Below are 19,872 nucleotides of genomic sequence, written 5' to 3'. Positions count from 1 at the left end.
AAAGTGCCACCTTTTGCTTCAAATCCACATTACATGGACCTGTGTGTGTGTGTGTGTGTGTGTGTGTGTGTGTGTGTGTGTGTGTGTGTGTGTGTGTGTGTGTGTGTGTGTGTGTGTGTGTGTGTGTGTGTGTGTGTGTGTGTGTGTGTGTGTGTGTGTGTGTGTGTGTGTGTGTGTGTGTGTAAAGAAGCAGCAAGCACTCCAATGTAGACATCCAGAAAGACCTGGTGCAAGTCCCATAAATAATGTAAAGAGTACGTTACTGTCCAGCAGGGCAGCAGAACAGCAAGGAGAGACAGCACTCAGAGTTAAGTCAGCAAAACAATGTATTGAAACAGACACCAAAATCTGACGTTTCGATCCCCAGAGGGATCTTCTTCCACGCGTGTGCAAGCAGCATGGACGCGGTCTTAGTCTGTTTGCTTGTCCCTCCCCCGTCACTTTAGCTCTGCCCCCAGCTCTCAGCACCTATTGCAGACTGAGGCCGGCCTGCTGTCGGCTTTGGGAACAAATCCAAGTGCCGGCCGCAGTTACTGCAAAGCAGAGAGCGGCCTGTAATTGCCTCCCTGCCCAGCCGGCCCCTGAATTATCCACCCGTACTAATTCAATGACGTGAAATGTTTCCTGCACAGAATGGCGAGGTGCTTCCATTGAAGATCATCACATACACCTCTGTATCTGTCTCGTTGATGGCTTTGCTGCTGACTTTCATCTTGCTGATGGTGATCAGAACACTGCGTTCCAACCTTCACAACATCCACAAAAACCTAGTGGCCGCCCTCTTCTTTTCCGAACTGGTCTTTCTCATTGGAATCAATCAGACTGAAAATCCGGTAAGTTGGGAAATACAATCCTTTGCCAACTTTACTCGGCGTCCAGTCACATGCGCAGAGATGCAGCTTGATTAAAGATCGTTGGTCATGTATTTTACAATAAAAACAAACAAAGATTGTATATACCTGTTAATGGTAATACTTCTGTATCGTAGACAATATTTCACAGTACATCATGCAAAACAGAGAAACTGCACTGAAATCCCAGCATTTTCAGTAAGTTTGCCCTCGTTTAGCACCTGCGAGTTGTTTAACTCCACAATTCTGCAGTTATTTCCTGACCCCATATGGTGTATAATGTTTGGGGAAGTCACAACTTTGATACGCTCGCCAATTTGTTGCATCTTTGGGTTTAACAACCACAAATGATTGTGCACAACCAACCACGATCACAGTTCACAACCACTGCTCATAGTTATTTTGGTGCAGGTTTCCAGCCCATGACTAATGTTGGACATGATAGAAAAAAGTTATTTTGCACCCAGCAGTGGTACCACCAGACTTGGCAACTTGGTACCTGATTAATCATCTATGTACACATGAGCCGCTGCCGGACACGTCACGCACTGATAAACCCGAGAAGAAGCAAGAATGCTGGAGCTCAAATAATTCATGGGCGCTTGGCTCCGGGCCTGACTTTACTGACGTTCTGCTAACAAACAATACCGTTTCAGGGAGAGGCCATAATCCCCCATGAGTACTGATAGACACAAACGATTAATTACACAATTGCTCCACTTCTCGTTACTTTGTAACTCCCTCACTGCTGGAGGACGGAGATCATAGTTAGAGATGCAAGAAGCAGACTGATTATGAAATCAGTCCTTTAGTTACATTGTACTTTCTGGGGGGGGGGGGGGGGGGAACAATGAAACAGTGTTGAAATAATCGACAGAATACATCAAATAAATATTATGTCAGTCAATTTTATTTTTGCCTTATTTCCATTCTTAAAATCCAGTTAAGTCAGTAAAGGGACTGGTGCTTCAAAAGTTGCTTATCAAGTCAGTATTCAATAGGCCACATACAGCGGAGTTGATGAATGACCATATATCAATGGTAATACAAGGTTAAGCTATGTTATGATGTATATTTGCTGTGAAGGCGTTGGATAGTGACATTATGTATAAATATTTGGGCTGTCTGGATGTAATCATTCATAGATGTCAGAATAGCACTTACATCAGCCACTTTTCAACTATCAATGACCCATTTGCAGGGCCTAACCCAGGGGTGGCATACTCCAGTCCTCCAGGGACACCACCAGGTCAGGCTTTCAGGATATCCCTGCTTCAGCACAGGTGGCTCAATCGACAGGGCCACTGATTGAGCCACCTGTGCTGAAGCAGGGATATCCTGGAAGCCTGAACTGGTGGTGGCCCTGGAGGACTGGAGTTTCCCACCCCCTGGCCTCACCTGAACATTGTTGTCCTTTGTCTAGTTTGTGTGCACAGTGATAGCCATCCTCCTCCACTACTTCTACATGAGCACCTTTGCCTGGATGTTTGTGGAAGGACTTCATATCTACCGCATGCTGACAGAAGTGAGGAACATCAACTCTGGGCACATGAGATTTTACTACGTGGTTGGTTATGGAATACCTGCCATCATTACAGGTATGCTGCTCATTGTGAGCGTGAAAACAATTTGAGTGACACCCTCCTTTATTTCTGCCTTATACATTAAGTTGAAGGCAGCAGTCCTGGCTAATATTTCATGTCCATGTTTTTCTCAGCCGTCCCAAACAGATAACTTCAACCCTTTTAAAAGGTTTTACTGTTTATTAAGATTAATATACATGTTTTATAAAAACCTGTGGACTTAAAACTCTGGCCAATACTCATATCGTTTTATAATGTATTTGCATTGTAGAGGGCACATATGTTGGCCTTCTGGTTAAGACACTGGTCTGGCAAGTGTTTGAAACGAGTTTGAATCCCAGTGTCGGCTGCTTGAGACTTTAGACAGGTTATGAGATTTATATTTGCCTGTTGCGCCAAAATCCATTTCTAAACGTTCTTTTTGCAATATCGAATAGGGTCTGTCTTCTATGTACACTGCTGCATTCATTGAATGCTCCATCTAAGAATAGCACATTGGTATTACTAATTTGATGACATGTATATTTCTTTCAACAACAACCCTTGGCAAATATACACAGCACTTACGTGAGATACCTTCCAGATATTTCCAGTTTGATTTAGCCACAGATGATGATGTACAGTACCTAGGCCTACAGGGGAAGATTAGCTTAATATAACTATTACTAAAGGGACATCTTCTGCTTTTTATTTATTTGTTGGCTAGGAACATTACCTTTACAATCTGCAGCTCACATGCTGAGTGATAGGTGATTGGGTTATTTGGTAAAGAGATCTTCTCTGTTCTGCTTTTGCTCCGAAGTACTTTCAATGTGACCTCACGTTTAGCTTCTGTTGATGGACATTTTTTTATTGCTTACTGTTTATTTTTCTATTAAGAAAGTGGATCATTTGTACACACAGCCAACTTTTAGACCAGCATTACAAGATATTGTTGTGTATAAGCTCTGAAAGACAGATATATCCTTTCATATCTGAAGAAGGAACGCTGCTTTTGGGAATTCTCATGCACATCTTCTATGTTATTTTCGCTCCCATGCAGTGTAACAGGAGACCTGTTGCGTATTTAATGCTGGGATGACTGCAACATATTGGACATGGCACTGAGCAGTGTCAATATGTCACAGGCTTTCCTTCTATTCTAATAGCCTCTTCTTTCTCCACGCTGACACTGAACTTGGGTTAGTGGCTCTTGCCTAAAACAGTGCATGAAGCTGTATTTCATTATCTGTTATAATATATTTTCTCGTTTAGCTGTGGTACTCCTATTGGAGAGAATTTAGACAATCAAAGCGTTATAATTAGTCAACATTCTTTATTTCCGTTAAAATCATTATATAAGGAATACTTTTTGGGGGGATTTGGGTCAATTAAAGAATAGTAATGAAAAAGAATACAATAGCACATTCACATTCACACAGTCTCAGACAGATCCCCACGCATGCTTTATCCCCTAATCACACAGCACGCAGTGCATCCCCTGCAGTGCCTGGCTGTATGGTGGGGAAGGTTTGCAACGTGTTTGTGTAGCTGGTGAATTAAAATCAGTCAAAATGATTCCAGTTTTATTTTATTTGTAAACGGAAGTGGCACATATAACCCGTACAGAAATGTCTGCACTCATATATCTTGGTTACTTTTTTGATGGTATATATTTTTTTCTTCTTCAAAATGTCTTATTAAAACACAGCGCCGTTGGCCCGGCTGTGTGTTCAGTTGGACATTTAGCATCCGTTCAATGGACAAAGGGTCCATCTGTTCTTTTACTGATACGACTTCTTTTATTGTGTGTGAGTAATTGATTTATCATTTTATTGTTTAGGACTTGCTGTAGGACTGGATCCTCAGGGTTATGGAAACCCTGATTTCTGCTGGCTGTCTGTTCATGATACGCTAATCTGGAGTTTTGCTGGACCCATTGTTGTAGTTGTTACTGTAAGTGTTGACATACAGTTACACCTGTACTGAAACACATGGCAGGTTCTCAGGCAAGGATAAGGTCAAAAAAGGGTTTTGCCATTCATTTTTTGTGACTTCCTAATTGGATTTAAAATGAGTAATTTTTTACGCTCATGGAAAAATTACCAATAAATATTAATACCATCATTAATATTTTAAACTCTGTTTGCCCTTGGCAGTGAATTTAATACTTTGCATAACTGTATAGAGATTATACCATAAAATAACTTTACAATATTAATCCAAATTACTATCCTTGTTCTGCAAAAGCCTTTCAAATAAGTACCAGAATTACTGGGTCAGATTTCAGACAGACTGGCTCAGATTTCAAACCTATTGTATAAAATGTGACATTCCCCATTCTATCTGAAATCCCCAAATATAATTTTTAAGCATTGTAGCCAAAAACATACCCAAAGCAAACTTAGGGTGAGGTTATCATTTAGTAACTTTCCTTTCTGAGCTGGACAGAGCTTATCTTTGTCAAATTCAGAACGGGAGTAAGTACATTTATGGAAACACGTTGTTTGAAGTTATCTCACGACAAGTTTTATTGATGAAAAATCATAAATGGGGTTAATATGTAATAAAAAGTCGTACAGTTTACTGGTAAGCTAATTGCATGATATCTCTACAGATAAACACCGTCATCTTCATATTAGCTGTACGGGCATCATGCGGACGGAGGCAGCGGGCGTTAGAGAAAACTGGCGTCATGTAAGTTTATAGACCAGCTCCATCGGTGAAACAGGAATTAGGAAGCACTGGTGAATTATGAAGCTAGTCAGGAATATGTTTAATTAGTTAGAAGACTTGTGATTTAGGCATAGAAGACCAGGAAGGTGGTTTAGCTCTGATTGGTCAGAGTGTAGCTATAACAACATCAGTTAGTGCATAAATATCCTATCTAACGTGTTGCTTTTCTCTTACCTTCTAGTTCTGTCTGGGCAGTTGTATCCATTGCTCTTTTCATTATAGCATTAAAACGATATTACACATTCACACTTCATTGTGTTCCTTTATTTCAGGACAATAGCCAAATATTTAAATAAAATTAACTTTTAAAAAGTGTGTATGTGTGTGTATATATATATATATATATATATATATATATATATATATATATATACAGTGTTCGACAAACCTATACATTTGCACGCCCCGGGCGAGTGGATTTAACATCGTGGCGAGCTCCTATTGGCCCAAGCAGCACACGTGTGGTACTAGGTGGCGAGTAGATTTTTTGGTGATTTGTCGACCACTGTATATATATATATATATATATATATATATATATATATATATATATATATATACATATATATATATATATATATATATACTACATATATATATAATATATATATACACACACAGTTGAATGTGCTGAATTGTAGCCACGCCTCCTTCTCATAATCAGAGCATAAACAGGGCTTTATTCCTAAATGAAAGTTGTGTTCGGCTCCCAGTTCCCAGTACAGAAAGTATCCCCTTTAAGAAGAATTTACGTGCATGTGCTTACGCTTGAACATAACTCTTTAGAAGTTTATTAGCGCTTTCACCTTATTTAACCTTTTTTGTTGTTGCTGCATAGTGGAACAAGGTTGTTTGGAAAGCCCTTTGAAGCAGTGATGGGTTTTAAAAAGATATACAGTAGTACAGGGGTTTTATGTGACCGGGCCATCGTTCGCTTGTTTTTGTACTGTTACGATGCCATCGCAGTACTACATTTCTAGGTCTGTTGACGCAGAACCTTTTTCTGTTGCTTTTAGTGCCATGCTGAGAACGGCCTTCCTGCTGCTCCTGCTGATTAGTGCCACATGGTTACTGGGACTGATGGCAGTAAACAGTGATGTGATGACATTTCATTACCTATTTGCCATCTTCAGCTGTTTGCAGGTAAAAAAAAAAACCAAAACCTCAGAGTTTCACCAATTATCCTCCTCAAACATTTCTTACTTCAAAGAATGACCTATACACAGTTTTGTTCATCATATTTTCCATAAACAATGCATTTCCATCCTAGAATGATCCTGGATTGTTACTAAAACTGAATCAACAAAGGGGAGAGAGGGAGTAGGGGGTATGATGCCTTTTATTGGTGATATAAGTAGTTGAAATGTAACAAGCTTTCGAACCTCTCAGGATCCTTCATTGGGTACCTGGGTATTATACCACCTACTCCCTCTCCCTCCTTTGTTACTACATAGAAGAAAGGACTAACACGGCTACGTACCCTTCTTTGTCTTAAAGAGGCAATCCAAGTAGCTTAAAAACCTTTGATTACCATTTTTGAAAACTAATCACCTAAACTGCTGCTTAGTTCTTCGGTGATAAGTCAGCAAAATCCGGCTTCCCAGCATTCACTAAATGGCTGCCTTCCAGTTTCAAATCAATTCTTCAGTCAGTGTAACTCAGCAGCTACAATGTATTCTTATATTACTAAGGTAATATCTATTGTTACAGTAGGCAGCTCAAACTTCTGGGAACATTTTAACTGTTACATACGCCTATAACATATATTATCTCTTACTGTGCATGCAATGTCTTGTGTTTAATGTATAACCCTGCTCACTTAATGTAACTGTGTATTTGTAACCATGTATTTGTCATCATAACTTTATGCCCAGGACATACTTGAAAACGAGAGGTAACGCTCAATGTATTACTTCCTGGTAACACATTTTATAAATAAAAATAAATAAACATTGGCAACAAATGATCACAAACAGGAAAGTGTTGCAAAGATCTTGCACTGCTGGGGAGGTGGGCTAAAACCTGCTAAAGAAATGAAAAGATGCTCAGTATATTACAACTCATTACAAATATCATTAAGAGTTGAATTTTAAAATTAAAAAAACGTAAGGAAGTATTATCTAATACTACAGGATTCATTTATTTATTTTTTAGAAACACACGTAGAATATTGCTGGGACTGCTCCTTTTATTTTTTTAAAACACACGTAGAATATTGCTGGGACTGCTCCTTTTATTTTTTAAAAACACACGTAGAATATTGCTGGGACTGCTCCTTTTATTTTTTTTAATTTTTTTAATGAATGAAACATTTGTAGTAATTGTCATGTTGCTAAAAAGGTAACAGAATAGGGCTTGCTCCACTATAACACTTTTATGATACGCTTATTGATTAAGAAGTAAGCAGAATAGTGGAGAGTACGCTGAGCCGTTTGCACAACATTTGTTGTGAGCAGAGTTGGGGGTCAAAGGGTCATTATCTGCCACCAGGTTCTTTGTTTGTATGTGTTTAAAAGTGACAGATCGAAGTGAGTATTATTTGAGTGCGTACATGTTTGGCCCCTGCTCCCTGTTTTCTTGTTTTTGGGGTCTCTTTGAAAGCTGCTTGGATCATTTTTCAAAACGAGTTATTTGACCAAATGTAGGTGACACAGACCTGTTTGTACAGAGTACACGTTCTCTGTTTGCAGAGCCACCGTATGCGTAGCTTTTAGGGGAAAGGACTTATTTTGTCTCTTTCAACGTAAAAGTATGGAGATACAACCAATATGTCACTGAAGTTACAAACATTGAGGATACAATGGAGCTTCTAGTTAGCATGTTAACAGGTGAGGGTGTAACAATGTGACGAGTGTCTGAGACGTCATACTGCCCACCGTGTAAGTAACTGCAGGGCTGCAGGTTTAGGGAAATGATCATAATTGGAACATTATGCTTTGGTGTATACTTGTAGGAATCCTCTTTGGGTCCATGCTTTTTGGGAGCATTTCATTCCTTAAGCTTATTTATTTATTTATAAAATGTGTTACCAGGAAGTAATACATTGAGAGTTACCTCTCGTTTTCAAGTATGTCCTGGGCACAGAGTTATGATGACAGATACATAGTTACAAATACATGGTTACATAGGAGAATAGGGTTATACATTATATATAGAGACATTGCATTCCATTAAATGAACAGGGTATACATTAGATACAAGACATTGCATGCACAGTTAGAGATAATATATATTATAGGCGTATGTAACAGTTACAGACCAGATTAAAATGTGAGACAGCTTTATTTTTTAAAGAACTTAGACTAGTGGTGGCTGTGAGAGTCTCCGGTAGATTGTTCCAGTTTGAGGTGCACGGTAAGAGAAGGAAGAGCGGCTGGATACTTTGTTGAACCCGTGGTATACACAGAATGTGTTTAATTTATAGAACAGTCAAAGGAAAGCAACACGTATGTTGTCCAATTCACCTCTCCTTCTCTTTTCCTTGATTCAGGGTCTCTTCATTTTCTTTTTCCACTGCATCTTTAACAAAGAAGTCCGAAAGCACTTAAAGAATACATTTACTGGAAAGAAATCTCTACCAGATGACTCTACAATGACAAAGGCCACATTGTTAACTGTAAGTAACTCCCCTAATCACATTTAGATGCGGTTTGATCGGTTCTGTGCTGTCCTTCCACTGCCCTCTACGGACACAATCCAGTACAGTGTATATGGCAAGGAATCTGCACAGCCATGGATGTTATGTAAGGTTCATATTCAAGCAGGGAAGCGGTTAGTCACTGTACGACCTGCATACAGGGAATGTGCACCTGCTACACTGTATCTTCTCTAATACTACATTTATTTATTGCAATTTCAAATGTTATGCAAAAAAATAAGCCCAGTCCCGGCAGGGTTTTAAATTGCGACTTGAAAGCATGAAAAAGTTGCTTTTAAATTGACGCAATCATCTATATAAAATAAGTTTCTTTGTTTTTATTTTTTATATTTCAAACTTTCAAACTCCGTTTGAAATCTAGAACCACATTTTTACATATAACCTGGAAAAAAGTTCTGAATAAGGTTCCGAGTTTCTCTATCGCTGGTCTTTTTCTCAGAAAAAGGAGTTAGAATAAACAACTACATTTTCCTCACTTTAGGCTAGAATGTATTTGCTTTTTGTTTCATTGTATTTGTTTCCAGTCTAGAGAACAGTATGTAAAGTAGGACATTTTGTTACCCTAAAGAAAACAAGATGCAACCAGAATTGATAAATACTCTGGTGGAGTTTTATTTTACATGCAAGTCAGAATGAGCAACTCTACCTTCTCCTCACTTGTCCACATGTATGATACGGCTCAGCCTGATGCCTGGCTGTGCACATGTATGATACGGCTCAGCCTGATGACTGGCTGTGCACATGTATGATACGGCTCAGCCTGATGCCTGGCTGTGCACATGTATGATACGGCTCAGCCTGATGACTGGCTGTGCACATGTATGATACGGCTCAGCCTGATGCCTGGCTGTGCACATGTATGAAACGGCTCAGCCTGATGCCTGGCTGTGCACATGTATGATACGGCTCAGCCTGATGCCTGGCTGTGAACATGTATGGTACGGGTAAGCCTGATGCCTGACTGTGCACATGTATGGTACGGGTAAGCCTGATGCCTGGCTGTGCACATGTATGGTACGGCTCAGTCTGATGCCTGGCTGTGCACATGTATGGTACGTTTAAGCCTGATGCCTGGCTGTGCACATGTGTGGTACAGCCCATCCTGATGCCCGGCTGTGCACATGTAAGGGACGGGTAAGCCTCATGCCTGGCTGTGCACATGGATAGTATGGGTAAGCCTCATGCCTGGCTGTGCACATGTATGGTACGGCTCAGCCTGAGTCCTGGCTGTGCACATGTATGGTACGGCTCAGCCTGAGTCCTGGCTGTGCACATGTATGGTACGGGTAAGCCTCATGCCTGGCTGTGCACATGTATGGTACGGCTCAGCCTGAGTCCTGGCTGTGCACATGTATGGTACGGGTAAGCCTCATGCCTGGCTGTGCACATGTATGGTACGGGTAAGCCTCATGCCTGGCTGTGCACGTGTATGGTACGGCTCAGCCTCATGCCTGGCTCTGTTTTGCAGGTATTTCCAGCACTGAAACACTTTGCATTTTTGTTTTACTAAAGTAGGACTTTGCCCAAGTTTAAAAATACATTTGTCGGGATTACCCGAGATCAGGAATTTTTGGATGTTTGCTTTCCGTTTAACTGAAGACAAATATATATTTTCCTTCGATTAAAACTCCTTTAATTCGTCCTTAAGAGTCTTCCAGAATAAAAGCCGCATAGCCAGAATCCCTTTGGGGATTTGTGGTTTTTAGCTTTTTCTAGTCATGAGTATTTAGATAGGATTAATATTAATATTTGCAAAGGATAGAACTATTGTGTAAGATAAAATAGTTTGTAGCAGAATTGTTAGGCATCCAATGGAAAATGTGAATGGTGCAATTCAGTCATTTCAAGAAATGTTTTTTTTTTTTCCATTTAGTTTATTGATTAAATTGATTGATCAAATATTGATCAAATCACAGCCTGTGAAACTGTGCAATTCTGAGTTATTTAGAAAAAAAATAGGATTTAAAATTAGTTTTGGTAACTTCCTAAACATAGACACCATGCTGACACCATTTACTGCAACGATGGAATCACACCAGCACACTGCCCTGGTAGCACACTGCCCTGGTAGCACTCTGCCCTGGTAACACACTGCCCTGGTAGCACTCTGCCCTTGTAGCACTCTGCCCTGGTAGCACTCTGCCCTTGTAGCACTCTGCCCTGGTAGCACTCTGCCCTGGTAGCACACTGCCCTGGTAGCACTCTGCCCTGGTAGCACACTGCCCTGGTAGCACACTGCCCTGGTAGCACTCTGCCCTGGTAGCACTCTGCCCTGGTAGCACTCTGCCCTGGTAGCACTCTGCCCTGGTAGCACTCTGCCCTGGTAGCACTCTGCCCTGGTAGCACTCTGCCCTGGTAGCACACTGCCCTGGTAGCACTCTGCCCTGGTAGCACTCTGCCCTGGTAGCACACTGCCCTGGTAGCACCCTGCCCTGGTAGCACTCTGCCCTGGTAGCACTCTGCCCTGGTAGCACACTGCCCTGGTAGCACTCTGCCCTGGTAGCACTCTGCCCTGGTAGCACTCTGCCCTGGTAGCACTCTGCCCTGGTAGCACACTGCCCTGGTAGCACCCTGCCCTGGTGCTGAGCAAGTCTGGATTGTGGGCTTAAAGCAACAATCCACGGTGCTCACCATTTTGTTTCTCAAAGCTTACCTCTAACAGGGGTACCCAGAGTCGATCCGTGGTCCCTCGACATCCCGTGACCCACTGGTTCCCAATTGCCAAATTGGTTTATCCGTGGTTTATAGAATGGGCGTGGTGTTCAGGGCTCGCTCCATAAGCCAACATAAATTCAATCTATTGATGACGTTGTGTCTTCTATTGGTGACCCCACAGACCGAGTTTGTAATTTCTTATAGAAAAAACAAAACAAAATAATAAATACCTTTTTACCGGGAGCCGGGTGGTTCCCAGAGGTCAGGTCAGCCACGGGTCACCCCAGGTCTGGTAAGGTTAAATAAAAACCTATTATGGATGGGATAACTGCTTTAGGTTGAAAAGCATACGTCTCAGGAGGTAGGACATGTAAGCAGTAGCAGAGAGTGCTTTGCCATTAACATATCCCCAGTATGTTTTCCTAAACTGTGACTGCTCTTTTAACCCTTTTGCTGCCAGAGGGGCCTGCAACGCATTGCCGTGCTGTGTAATGCATTGTAGTCTCCATCCAGCAGTGAAAGGGTTGAGCATCTTTAAAACACGCTTCTATTGTAGAGCAGTGAGGTTAGCAGTCAAACGGCAAAGTAAGACATAGAAACAATCAAACTGCAAAGTAAGACGTCGAAACAATCAAACTGCAAAATAAGACGTCGAAACAATCAAACTGCAAAATAAGACGTCGAAACAATCAAACAATCAGATTGCTAAGTAAGACATAGAAACAATCAAACTGCAAATTATGACATAGAAACAATCAAACTGCAAATTAAGACATAGAAACCATTCATTGTCTTTTTAATTGTCTTTTCTTTTCTAAGCGAACTCTAAATTGCAACAACACGTACATGGATGAGCCCAACATGTACAGAACAGCCATTGGGGAGTCCACCGCCTCGCTGGAGAGCACCGTCAGGTCAGCCAAGAGCCACAATAGCTACCTTGCTTATATTCTCAGGTAATCTGGTGGTGGGTGCATGGCGCTTGGGTTCTGCATTGTGTCCTTTTTATGAAGAGCTACCCTGAAAAAGATGAGCGTAGAATCTGACCTTTGTTTTCTATAGTATCTGTCTGCACATTTTCCTACAGCAATACCTGCCATTTGTAACTACTTCTGATGCATTCTGTTCAGCGACACTACTAAAGGTGTTCTCACCGTAGAAAACTCATTCTACCAGCTGAAAGTGACAAAACAAAAACAAATTTTAGCTAAAAAAGTTTGTTTGCCATGAACATCTTTTCAAACTAAAGGCAGGATTTTGCATTGATTAATTTGTGGCTGGAATGTATTTGCTTTTGATTCACTTCATTATTAGAAAAGGGAAATGATACATCTGGAAAGGTTCTAAGATTCCAAAATCTTTTTCAAATGGGATCAAGAGGTTTACTATAATTCCAAGAGGAGAAGAAACAGAACTGAAAAGACTGTTTAATGTTTTGCTTTTCAAAGCAAACTTTTTTTAAACTCCTTTTGTGCCAGGGCAGTGCAAAGAATGTATCAAGGGCTGCCCGAACTATAATGTTACCCCATTAGTGTCACCAGCAGGAGAACTTTCACGCATGCGCATTGCCTTCTCTTCCCTTTCCTAACATTTACTTTGGGTGCTTCTTCCTTCTCACACTTTGCTTGCTTTAAACCATCAAGACTGAGCATGATGAGCCTTTTGCACTATTTGTAGGTGTTTTTGTTCCATGACATTACATTTTCAGTTCATGGCCCAATGCCAATTCCGAGAGGATAGATGTGTAATTAGCAGCTTATGACTTCTTCCCTCAGGGATGAAGCTGCACAGAAGCTTAGCATGTCTTCAGGGCAAGCTCGTGCGGGCATTACTGAGCCCGATTCATCAATTTTCCGCCGAAATCCAACACGCTCTAATGGTGAGTTACTCTGGCAGAGTAAAGGAAACAATTTCATTTTGTTTTTAGTCAACCAAGTATTTCCAGTTTTTAATCTCCAAGCCTTTTCCATTTAACACCAAACACTTCACACCTCTATGGAATAAAATACAAAAATATAAAAGTAATAAAATACATATAATATTTTTTTTTGGGGGGGGGGGCGAGGGGCATAAAACACATTTGTATTTATTGAGAGGCAATGGTGGGTATTTTATACAATCATGGAATACTCAAGTAGACATAATGCCAGGATGCTGCAGCATGATAAAAAGTGTGGTAACAATTACCACCCTACAGAGATCTTCCTCGGATTAATTTCTCAAGGTAGGTCTCAGCATGTATGAAAATGGAGAGCACAATAATATTTTTACTGCTTTTCTGGTAATAATTTATTTTTATATTGAGTAGTTTTGATTATGTATTCCGTTTATTTCAAGTAGTCTTAATTAATCCTTGGGTACAGTATCACTAGCAAGTATCACTTAGGTACAGAGCACTATCCTGTAACATGTCCGTCGCTCCTCAATCCCGGTGTTTCTGTTTGACAGGGCACGATTCTGACTCAGACAGTGAGCTCTCCCTCGATGAGCACAGCAGCTCGTACGCCTCCTCACGCTCCTCCGACAGCGAAGAAGAAGGGATCGAAAGAGAGAAGAAATGGAAACCAACCAGTCCCAAAAATAACGAGAGGGGCCCTGTGCACAGTACTCCAAAGGGTAATGAAAAGCGTACTGTACTGCAGCTTCTTCCCTGGGGCCTGCAGCACACTGAAAAATACTACAAACGTATAATATTTCTTGCAGCTTTTTGCAGCTTGGAGCTGTTGAGTGCAGCACTTTTGGTGATATCTTTACACAATCAGTGGTCGTAGATGTAACCCGGGTGGTACAGGGTACTACTGCTTTTATATTTTCACATCCACCACTACGGCTTCTATGTGCAAATTTACAAGTACACTTTCTCTTAAAAAATAATTGTGTGTGCGTGTGCGCGTGTGTGCGTATATATATATATATATATATATATATATATATATATATATATATATATATATATATATATATATTGGAAAGTGTCTCCCCTTTCCTATTTCTCAGCATAAATATTACTTAAAGTTTCTAAAATACAATCTTAATTAGCTTTGTCCCAATATTTAATCAATGTAAATAATTTTTACAATCAGGCAATGTACCCACTTTTACCCACTTTTTAAAGCCTGTGTGCACCACAGTGTTTATATAAGACACACTTGCTTAAAGAAGCATACGAATAGCACTGTGTATATTCTGAACACATGATATATAAAGCTTGGCCCCCTGCAGACGCACTTACCAGATCTCCCTCCTACTGTCTCTACCTTCCAATTAGACTAAGCTCCTCGGAGCAGAGACTCCTCTTCCTTAATGTTACTTTTATGTCTGAAGCACTTATTCCCATGATCTGTTATTTATATTATCTGTTATTTATTTGATTACCACATGTATTACTACTGTGAAGCGCTATGTACATTAATAGACATACAATACAATATATATATATATTAACACACTATGCATTTATTTTAGGTAATAAGGCTCAAAAAAATACCTGTATAATATAAAGTATTCACGTTTATTTGATTTCTGGGGAAATAGTTTTTTCTTTCATATTTGGGTGTAACCAACGCACTTATTTCTCTCCTCCTGGCAGTTGATTCGATACCAAATCACGTAAAGCCGTACTGGCCTGGAGACTGCATGAGCGCCAGCGACAGCGAGGACCAAGGTGGCAAGTGCAAGCTGAAAGTGGAGACCAAAGTGAACGTGGAGCTTCACAATGAAAACAAGGGGAATCACTGCGGGGATGTGCCACAGGACAAAGAGAACGAGGCACAGCACAAAGACAACAAACTGGCCGCCTACCAAAACAACCAGCAACCAGAGCTCAGAAAAGGTAAAACAGGGCACTGCAACATCGCAAAGCTGTTCTCCGGGCGGCTTTCATGCTGTCTTTAGATTGTAAAGTTATTAGTTTCTTTGAGGAGGTATGTAGGAATTTAGAGCAGGGTAATGCAGTTGATGTGGTCTACTTAGATTTTGCAAAGGCTTTTGATACGGTTTCACACGAGGTTGGTGTACAAAATAAAGAAAATTAGACGCAGTAAAAATATTTGTACCTGGATTGAAAACTGGTTGAAGGACAGACAACAGAGGATTGTCATAAATAGAACCTTTTCCAATTGGGCTAAAGTTGTGGGTGGAGTACCTCAGGGATCAGTACTGGGACCCTTGCTTTTTAACTTGTTTATTAATGACCTTGAGGTTGGCATCGAGAGCAAAGTCTCCATCTTTTCTGATGACACTAAATTGTGTAATGTAGTAAAATCAGAGCAGGATGTAATTTCTCTCGAGAAGGACTTTGAGAAACTGGAAACGTGGGCAGGTAAATGTCAGATGAGGTTTAATACAGATAAATGTAAGGTTATGCATTTGGGAAACAAGAATATACAGACGGCTTACAAATGAAATGGAGAAAAATTAGACGAATCCTTGATGGAGAAGGATTTAGGAATACTTACAGACAGCAGGTTTAGCAATAGTGTCCAATGTCATGCAGTAGCTGCAAAGGCAAACATTAACTTATCTTGCATTAAACCGGGACGGAATGGATGGAAGAGAAGTAAACATAATTATGCCCCTCTATAAAGCATTAGTAAGACCACATCTTGAATATGGAGTACAGTTTTGGGCACCACTCCATAAAAATGACATTATGGAACTAGAGAGAGTGCAGAAAAGAGACACCAAATTGATTAAGGGGATGGACAATCTGACATGAGGAGAGGCTAGCTAATTTAGATGTGTTTACATTAGAAAATAAGCGTGTGAGAAGGGATATGATAACTATATATAAATATATTCGGGGACAATACAAGGAGCTTTCAAAAGAACTATTCATCCCAAGGGTAGTACGAATAACATGGTGAAATCCCCTGAGAGTGGAGGAAAGGAGATTTCACCAGCAACAAAGGAAAGGGTTCTTTACAGTAAGGGCAGTTAAAATGTTGAATCCATTACCCATGGAGACTGTGATGGCAGATACAATAAATATTTTCAAAAAAAAGGTTGGACATCTTTTTAGAAAGAAAAAAGTATACAGGGATATACCAAATAAGTAAATATCGGAAGGATATTGATCCAGGGACAAATCTGGTTGCCATTATTTGGAGTAAGCAAGGAATTTATTTCTCTCCTTATGAGATATCATTGGATAATGTTTTACTGGCGTGTTTTAGTTTGCCTTCCTCTGGATCAATATACTGTAAATACACATATAGGATAAGTATCTGCCGTCTAAATGTATCATAGGTTGAACTTGATGGACATATCTTTTTTTCAAACCGCATCTGCTATGTAACTATGTTTTCTTCTCCCTACTGTTGTTTTTCTACTCATTGTGTTTGAACTCTTTTGGTGCAATTTAAGGATTATCAATAAGGGACTTTGGTAAGACTCAAATCTCCCTGAATAGAATACCTCGGGATTGATTGTGTGAAAGAGACAGCAGAAGATATGCAAGGATGAAGCCAACGTTATTGCACTCGTTAATGCGTCAGTGTAAAAGGAAAGTGTTAACAATGCCCGACGGCGCGTCATTTCGCATGCGTCAACATTTGTTCCAATGGCGCTACGTCAAATCTCATGTTGAATGGGGCGCCATGCATTAACGGGCGCAATAATGTCAGCTGCATCTGTAGCTTTGGTCACACGTTATGTGGCTAAAAGAAGACGGCATTTGTGTGCTCTCTCGACTGTGCCTTCACTAGGACAAAAAGTGCAAATAGCGGGTTCTTACATGTTGAAATGTAAATTCCTTGGGGTTCAATCTCTTATTTAAAGATAGCAGAGCTTGTTCCTGTAACAACAACCAAGTGCGCGACGGCGACGTGTGTAAATATTAGCAGCACAGTGGGTGGTGCAGCAACAAGCTATTTTGTAAGTTGCTCAACAGCTTTCGGACTGGTTGTGTTTAACCGGTTCACTTCCAGAGAGTCCTGCAATGCGTTGTACGTCCCTAGCATGGGGTTACTGCGGGAAAAAGCACAAAGATGCGTTCAGAATTTTACAGTCAATGTTCATGTTAAAAAAAAAAAAAAAACAAGAACAGTGGACATCTGAAGGGTGAACACCCACAAGAACTGCTTTCTGGTACGGAAACCCCCGTGGCAATCATACATTTTGATCTAGGACAATTTCCAATTGAGCTAGATACTATTATCTTACAGAGCTCAGCTGGATCCGTCCTCAGCAGTAGTAATGTGAGTAGAGTGTTTGCAATATAATAAGAGGCTAATGTCTCCCTTGCAATAGTCTGTATACGGTACTACCTCACTAATAGTGACTATTGCACATGACTATTTTTTTATTATTTGCTGCCAACACTCGGTTTATATTAATAGTTGCTGCGGGTTTTTATTTTGTCCTGTCTTGTGCTGTGTTTTCATGTGTTTTCACATATATTTGAATAATTATTATTAAAGTTAAGAATTAAAACAAACATCATTTCACATTTACAATAGGGTATTGAGTGCAATTAGAGCAGTAATATTGTTCTGGTGTCTTTAACAATATATACACCACCTGTTATGCACCACCCTATTTAAAATCCAGATTCAATTTAGGCTGTGGCAAGGGAGTTCTAGTACTTGTAACTTCCAGCAGCCGAAATTCTACCAGAAGATGTTATTGCAGACATTGCTGTGCTGTAGCTATATACTTAAAATATGTTTGTTTTTTTAAATTTAAAGTAAATATAGAAAATTGAAGCGGGTAGATTAGATTGGTGATTACATTGCCTCTTTCACGCTGATACGCTTAAGGGACCTGAAGCTCCAAGAAGTTGATGTACATGTCCATTACAATAATAGCTGATAATACCACTATATATAGACATAGAAATAATGTCTTTCCTCCCTTCAAAACAGTCCTGCCCAGTATATTTACCTACGGAGGCAAGTTTACTCAATAGAACAATGGCCAAACCTTACTCACTCACCCACAATTCCTTTTACAATCTATTACGTGTAATGATTTATAGACTTCAAATAACTGCATTGTTAGCAGAAAAATATGCATCACTCAATAATGGGATTATGAGCTCTGTTTACTTCGTAACTACTTTCATGTAGAACAAGCTTAGCCTTATAATTAAGCCTCTGAAGTGGGAGACACCAGTTTGAGGCAAGTGCTAGCTTCAAGTGATTGCGGGCTAAATTGTTAACAAATCATCATGCATCTGTTTACAGGTATTTTAAAAAACAAAGTCACGTACCCTCCCCCTCTGACGGACAAAAACATGAAGAATCGACTGCGGGAGAAGTTGTCCGACTACAATCAAAGTACTATCTCATCGAAGACTTCCTCTCTGTGCTCAAATGATGGCGTTCGCCCGGTAACGGATTCTGGAATAACAATAAAAAATGCGCACAGGGATCAACCTCGAGAACAGCTCAACGGCATGGCCATGAATGTGCGGGCGGGCCCTACAAACGCAGAGACCTCGGATTCTGAGTACGTACGCTAAATAAATGCTTGAAAGGAGGAATTTAATGAGCGCTGTGGCACTTGTGACCACCTGGGTTTCCATAGAAAGGCAGGAAAACACAAAAGCAGCAGTTCAGTAGGTTCAGTAATTCTGGTTCCCTGTATACACTATGCATATTTAGAGCTGAGGCTATAGTCTGGCTCCAATATTAGTGTGGGAAGCGCAGCGCAGGTTCACAAGAAAATTAGCTTTGCTAATATAAAGCTGAGAATCCCTATTTTCTAAAGAACACAACAATTTTTGACAAAATGTTCATCTATGTTATCATGAACCGGCATAATGTACGTAGCGAGCATTGCAAATAGAGACCCAGCAAGACTGGAAAAGGGTCACCAGCACCCGTCCTGTTCATGTGTCTCTGAAATCACCAACTACTCTGAAGTTCCATGAAGTCTTCTTTGGCATGTTCTTGTCTGCAAGAAGCCCATTAGATTATCGTATAATAATGATATAATGTGATGAAATCCAGCTACCCATATTTCATATTTTCCATCTTGTAATTGCAGACAATATATTTAAATGGGATAAAAGCAAAAAAAAAAAAAAAAAAAATATTATTAAAAAGTTGTGTTTTTTTCTCTTTTGGTCTGTGACCTGCTTGCTGGTCCTGTTTTAACCCATTCCAGAAGCATGCTAAAGCAGAGCTATTGCTAGAGAGATTTGACTTTGCTAGAGAAAAAGACGACTTGTGGAAATCTATTTAAACCTGTCAAAATTATCAAGCAGTGACAGGGTTAGCTGGAATCCTAGAGCTCCGGGTAGTGGGCTTCTCTCCTCCGTCTCCTACTTCTCTTCCGTCTCCTACTTCTCCTCCTCCTCCTCCTTCTCCTTTTTCTTCTTCTGCATGTATTCACAATGCATGAATATCAACTAACATGGAATGACTACCGTATGCCCTTTTTACCTAACCCTAATCCTGCATGGTCC

At 40.3% G+C, this 19,872-nt stretch overlaps 1 protein-coding gene across 3 annotated transcripts in view; it reads left to right on the top strand.

Annotated features, from left to right (window-relative positions):
• Nucleotides 1-19,872, top strand: part of CELSR1 (cadherin EGF LAG seven-pass G-type receptor 1) — a 217,984-nt gene that overhangs the window by 194,790 nt on the left and 3,322 nt on the right. For 2 of the 3 annotated variants that reach the window (XM_075599786.1, XM_075599785.1), the window contains exons 24-34: nt 633-833; nt 2,275-2,449; nt 4,257-4,369; nt 5,031-5,110; nt 6,166-6,292; nt 8,640-8,765; nt 12,282-12,418; nt 13,238-13,341; nt 13,911-14,078; nt 15,052-15,294; nt 18,647-18,911. In XM_075599786.1, coding sequence (XP_075455901.1) covers nt 633-833; nt 2,275-2,449; nt 4,257-4,369; nt 5,031-5,110; nt 6,166-6,292; nt 8,640-8,765; nt 12,282-12,418; nt 13,238-13,341; nt 13,911-14,078; nt 15,052-15,294; nt 18,647-18,911 — 1,739 coding nt within the window. The remainder of the gene's footprint in view (nt 1-632; nt 834-2,274; nt 2,450-4,256; nt 4,370-5,030; nt 5,111-6,165; nt 6,293-8,639; nt 8,766-12,281; nt 12,419-13,237; nt 13,342-13,910; nt 14,079-15,051; nt 15,295-18,646; nt 18,912-19,872) is intronic. The other variant, XM_075599787.1, reaches the window with a different exon arrangement.

The sequence above is a fragment of the Ascaphus truei genome, chromosome 5, assembly GCF_040206685.1.
Source record: "Ascaphus truei isolate aAscTru1 chromosome 5, aAscTru1.hap1, whole genome shotgun sequence".
Lineage (NCBI taxonomy): Eukaryota > Metazoa > Chordata > Amphibia > Anura > Ascaphidae > Ascaphus > Ascaphus truei.
Note: the sequence above shows the minus strand (reverse complement) of the source record. Positions and strands in the feature narration are given on the sequence as shown.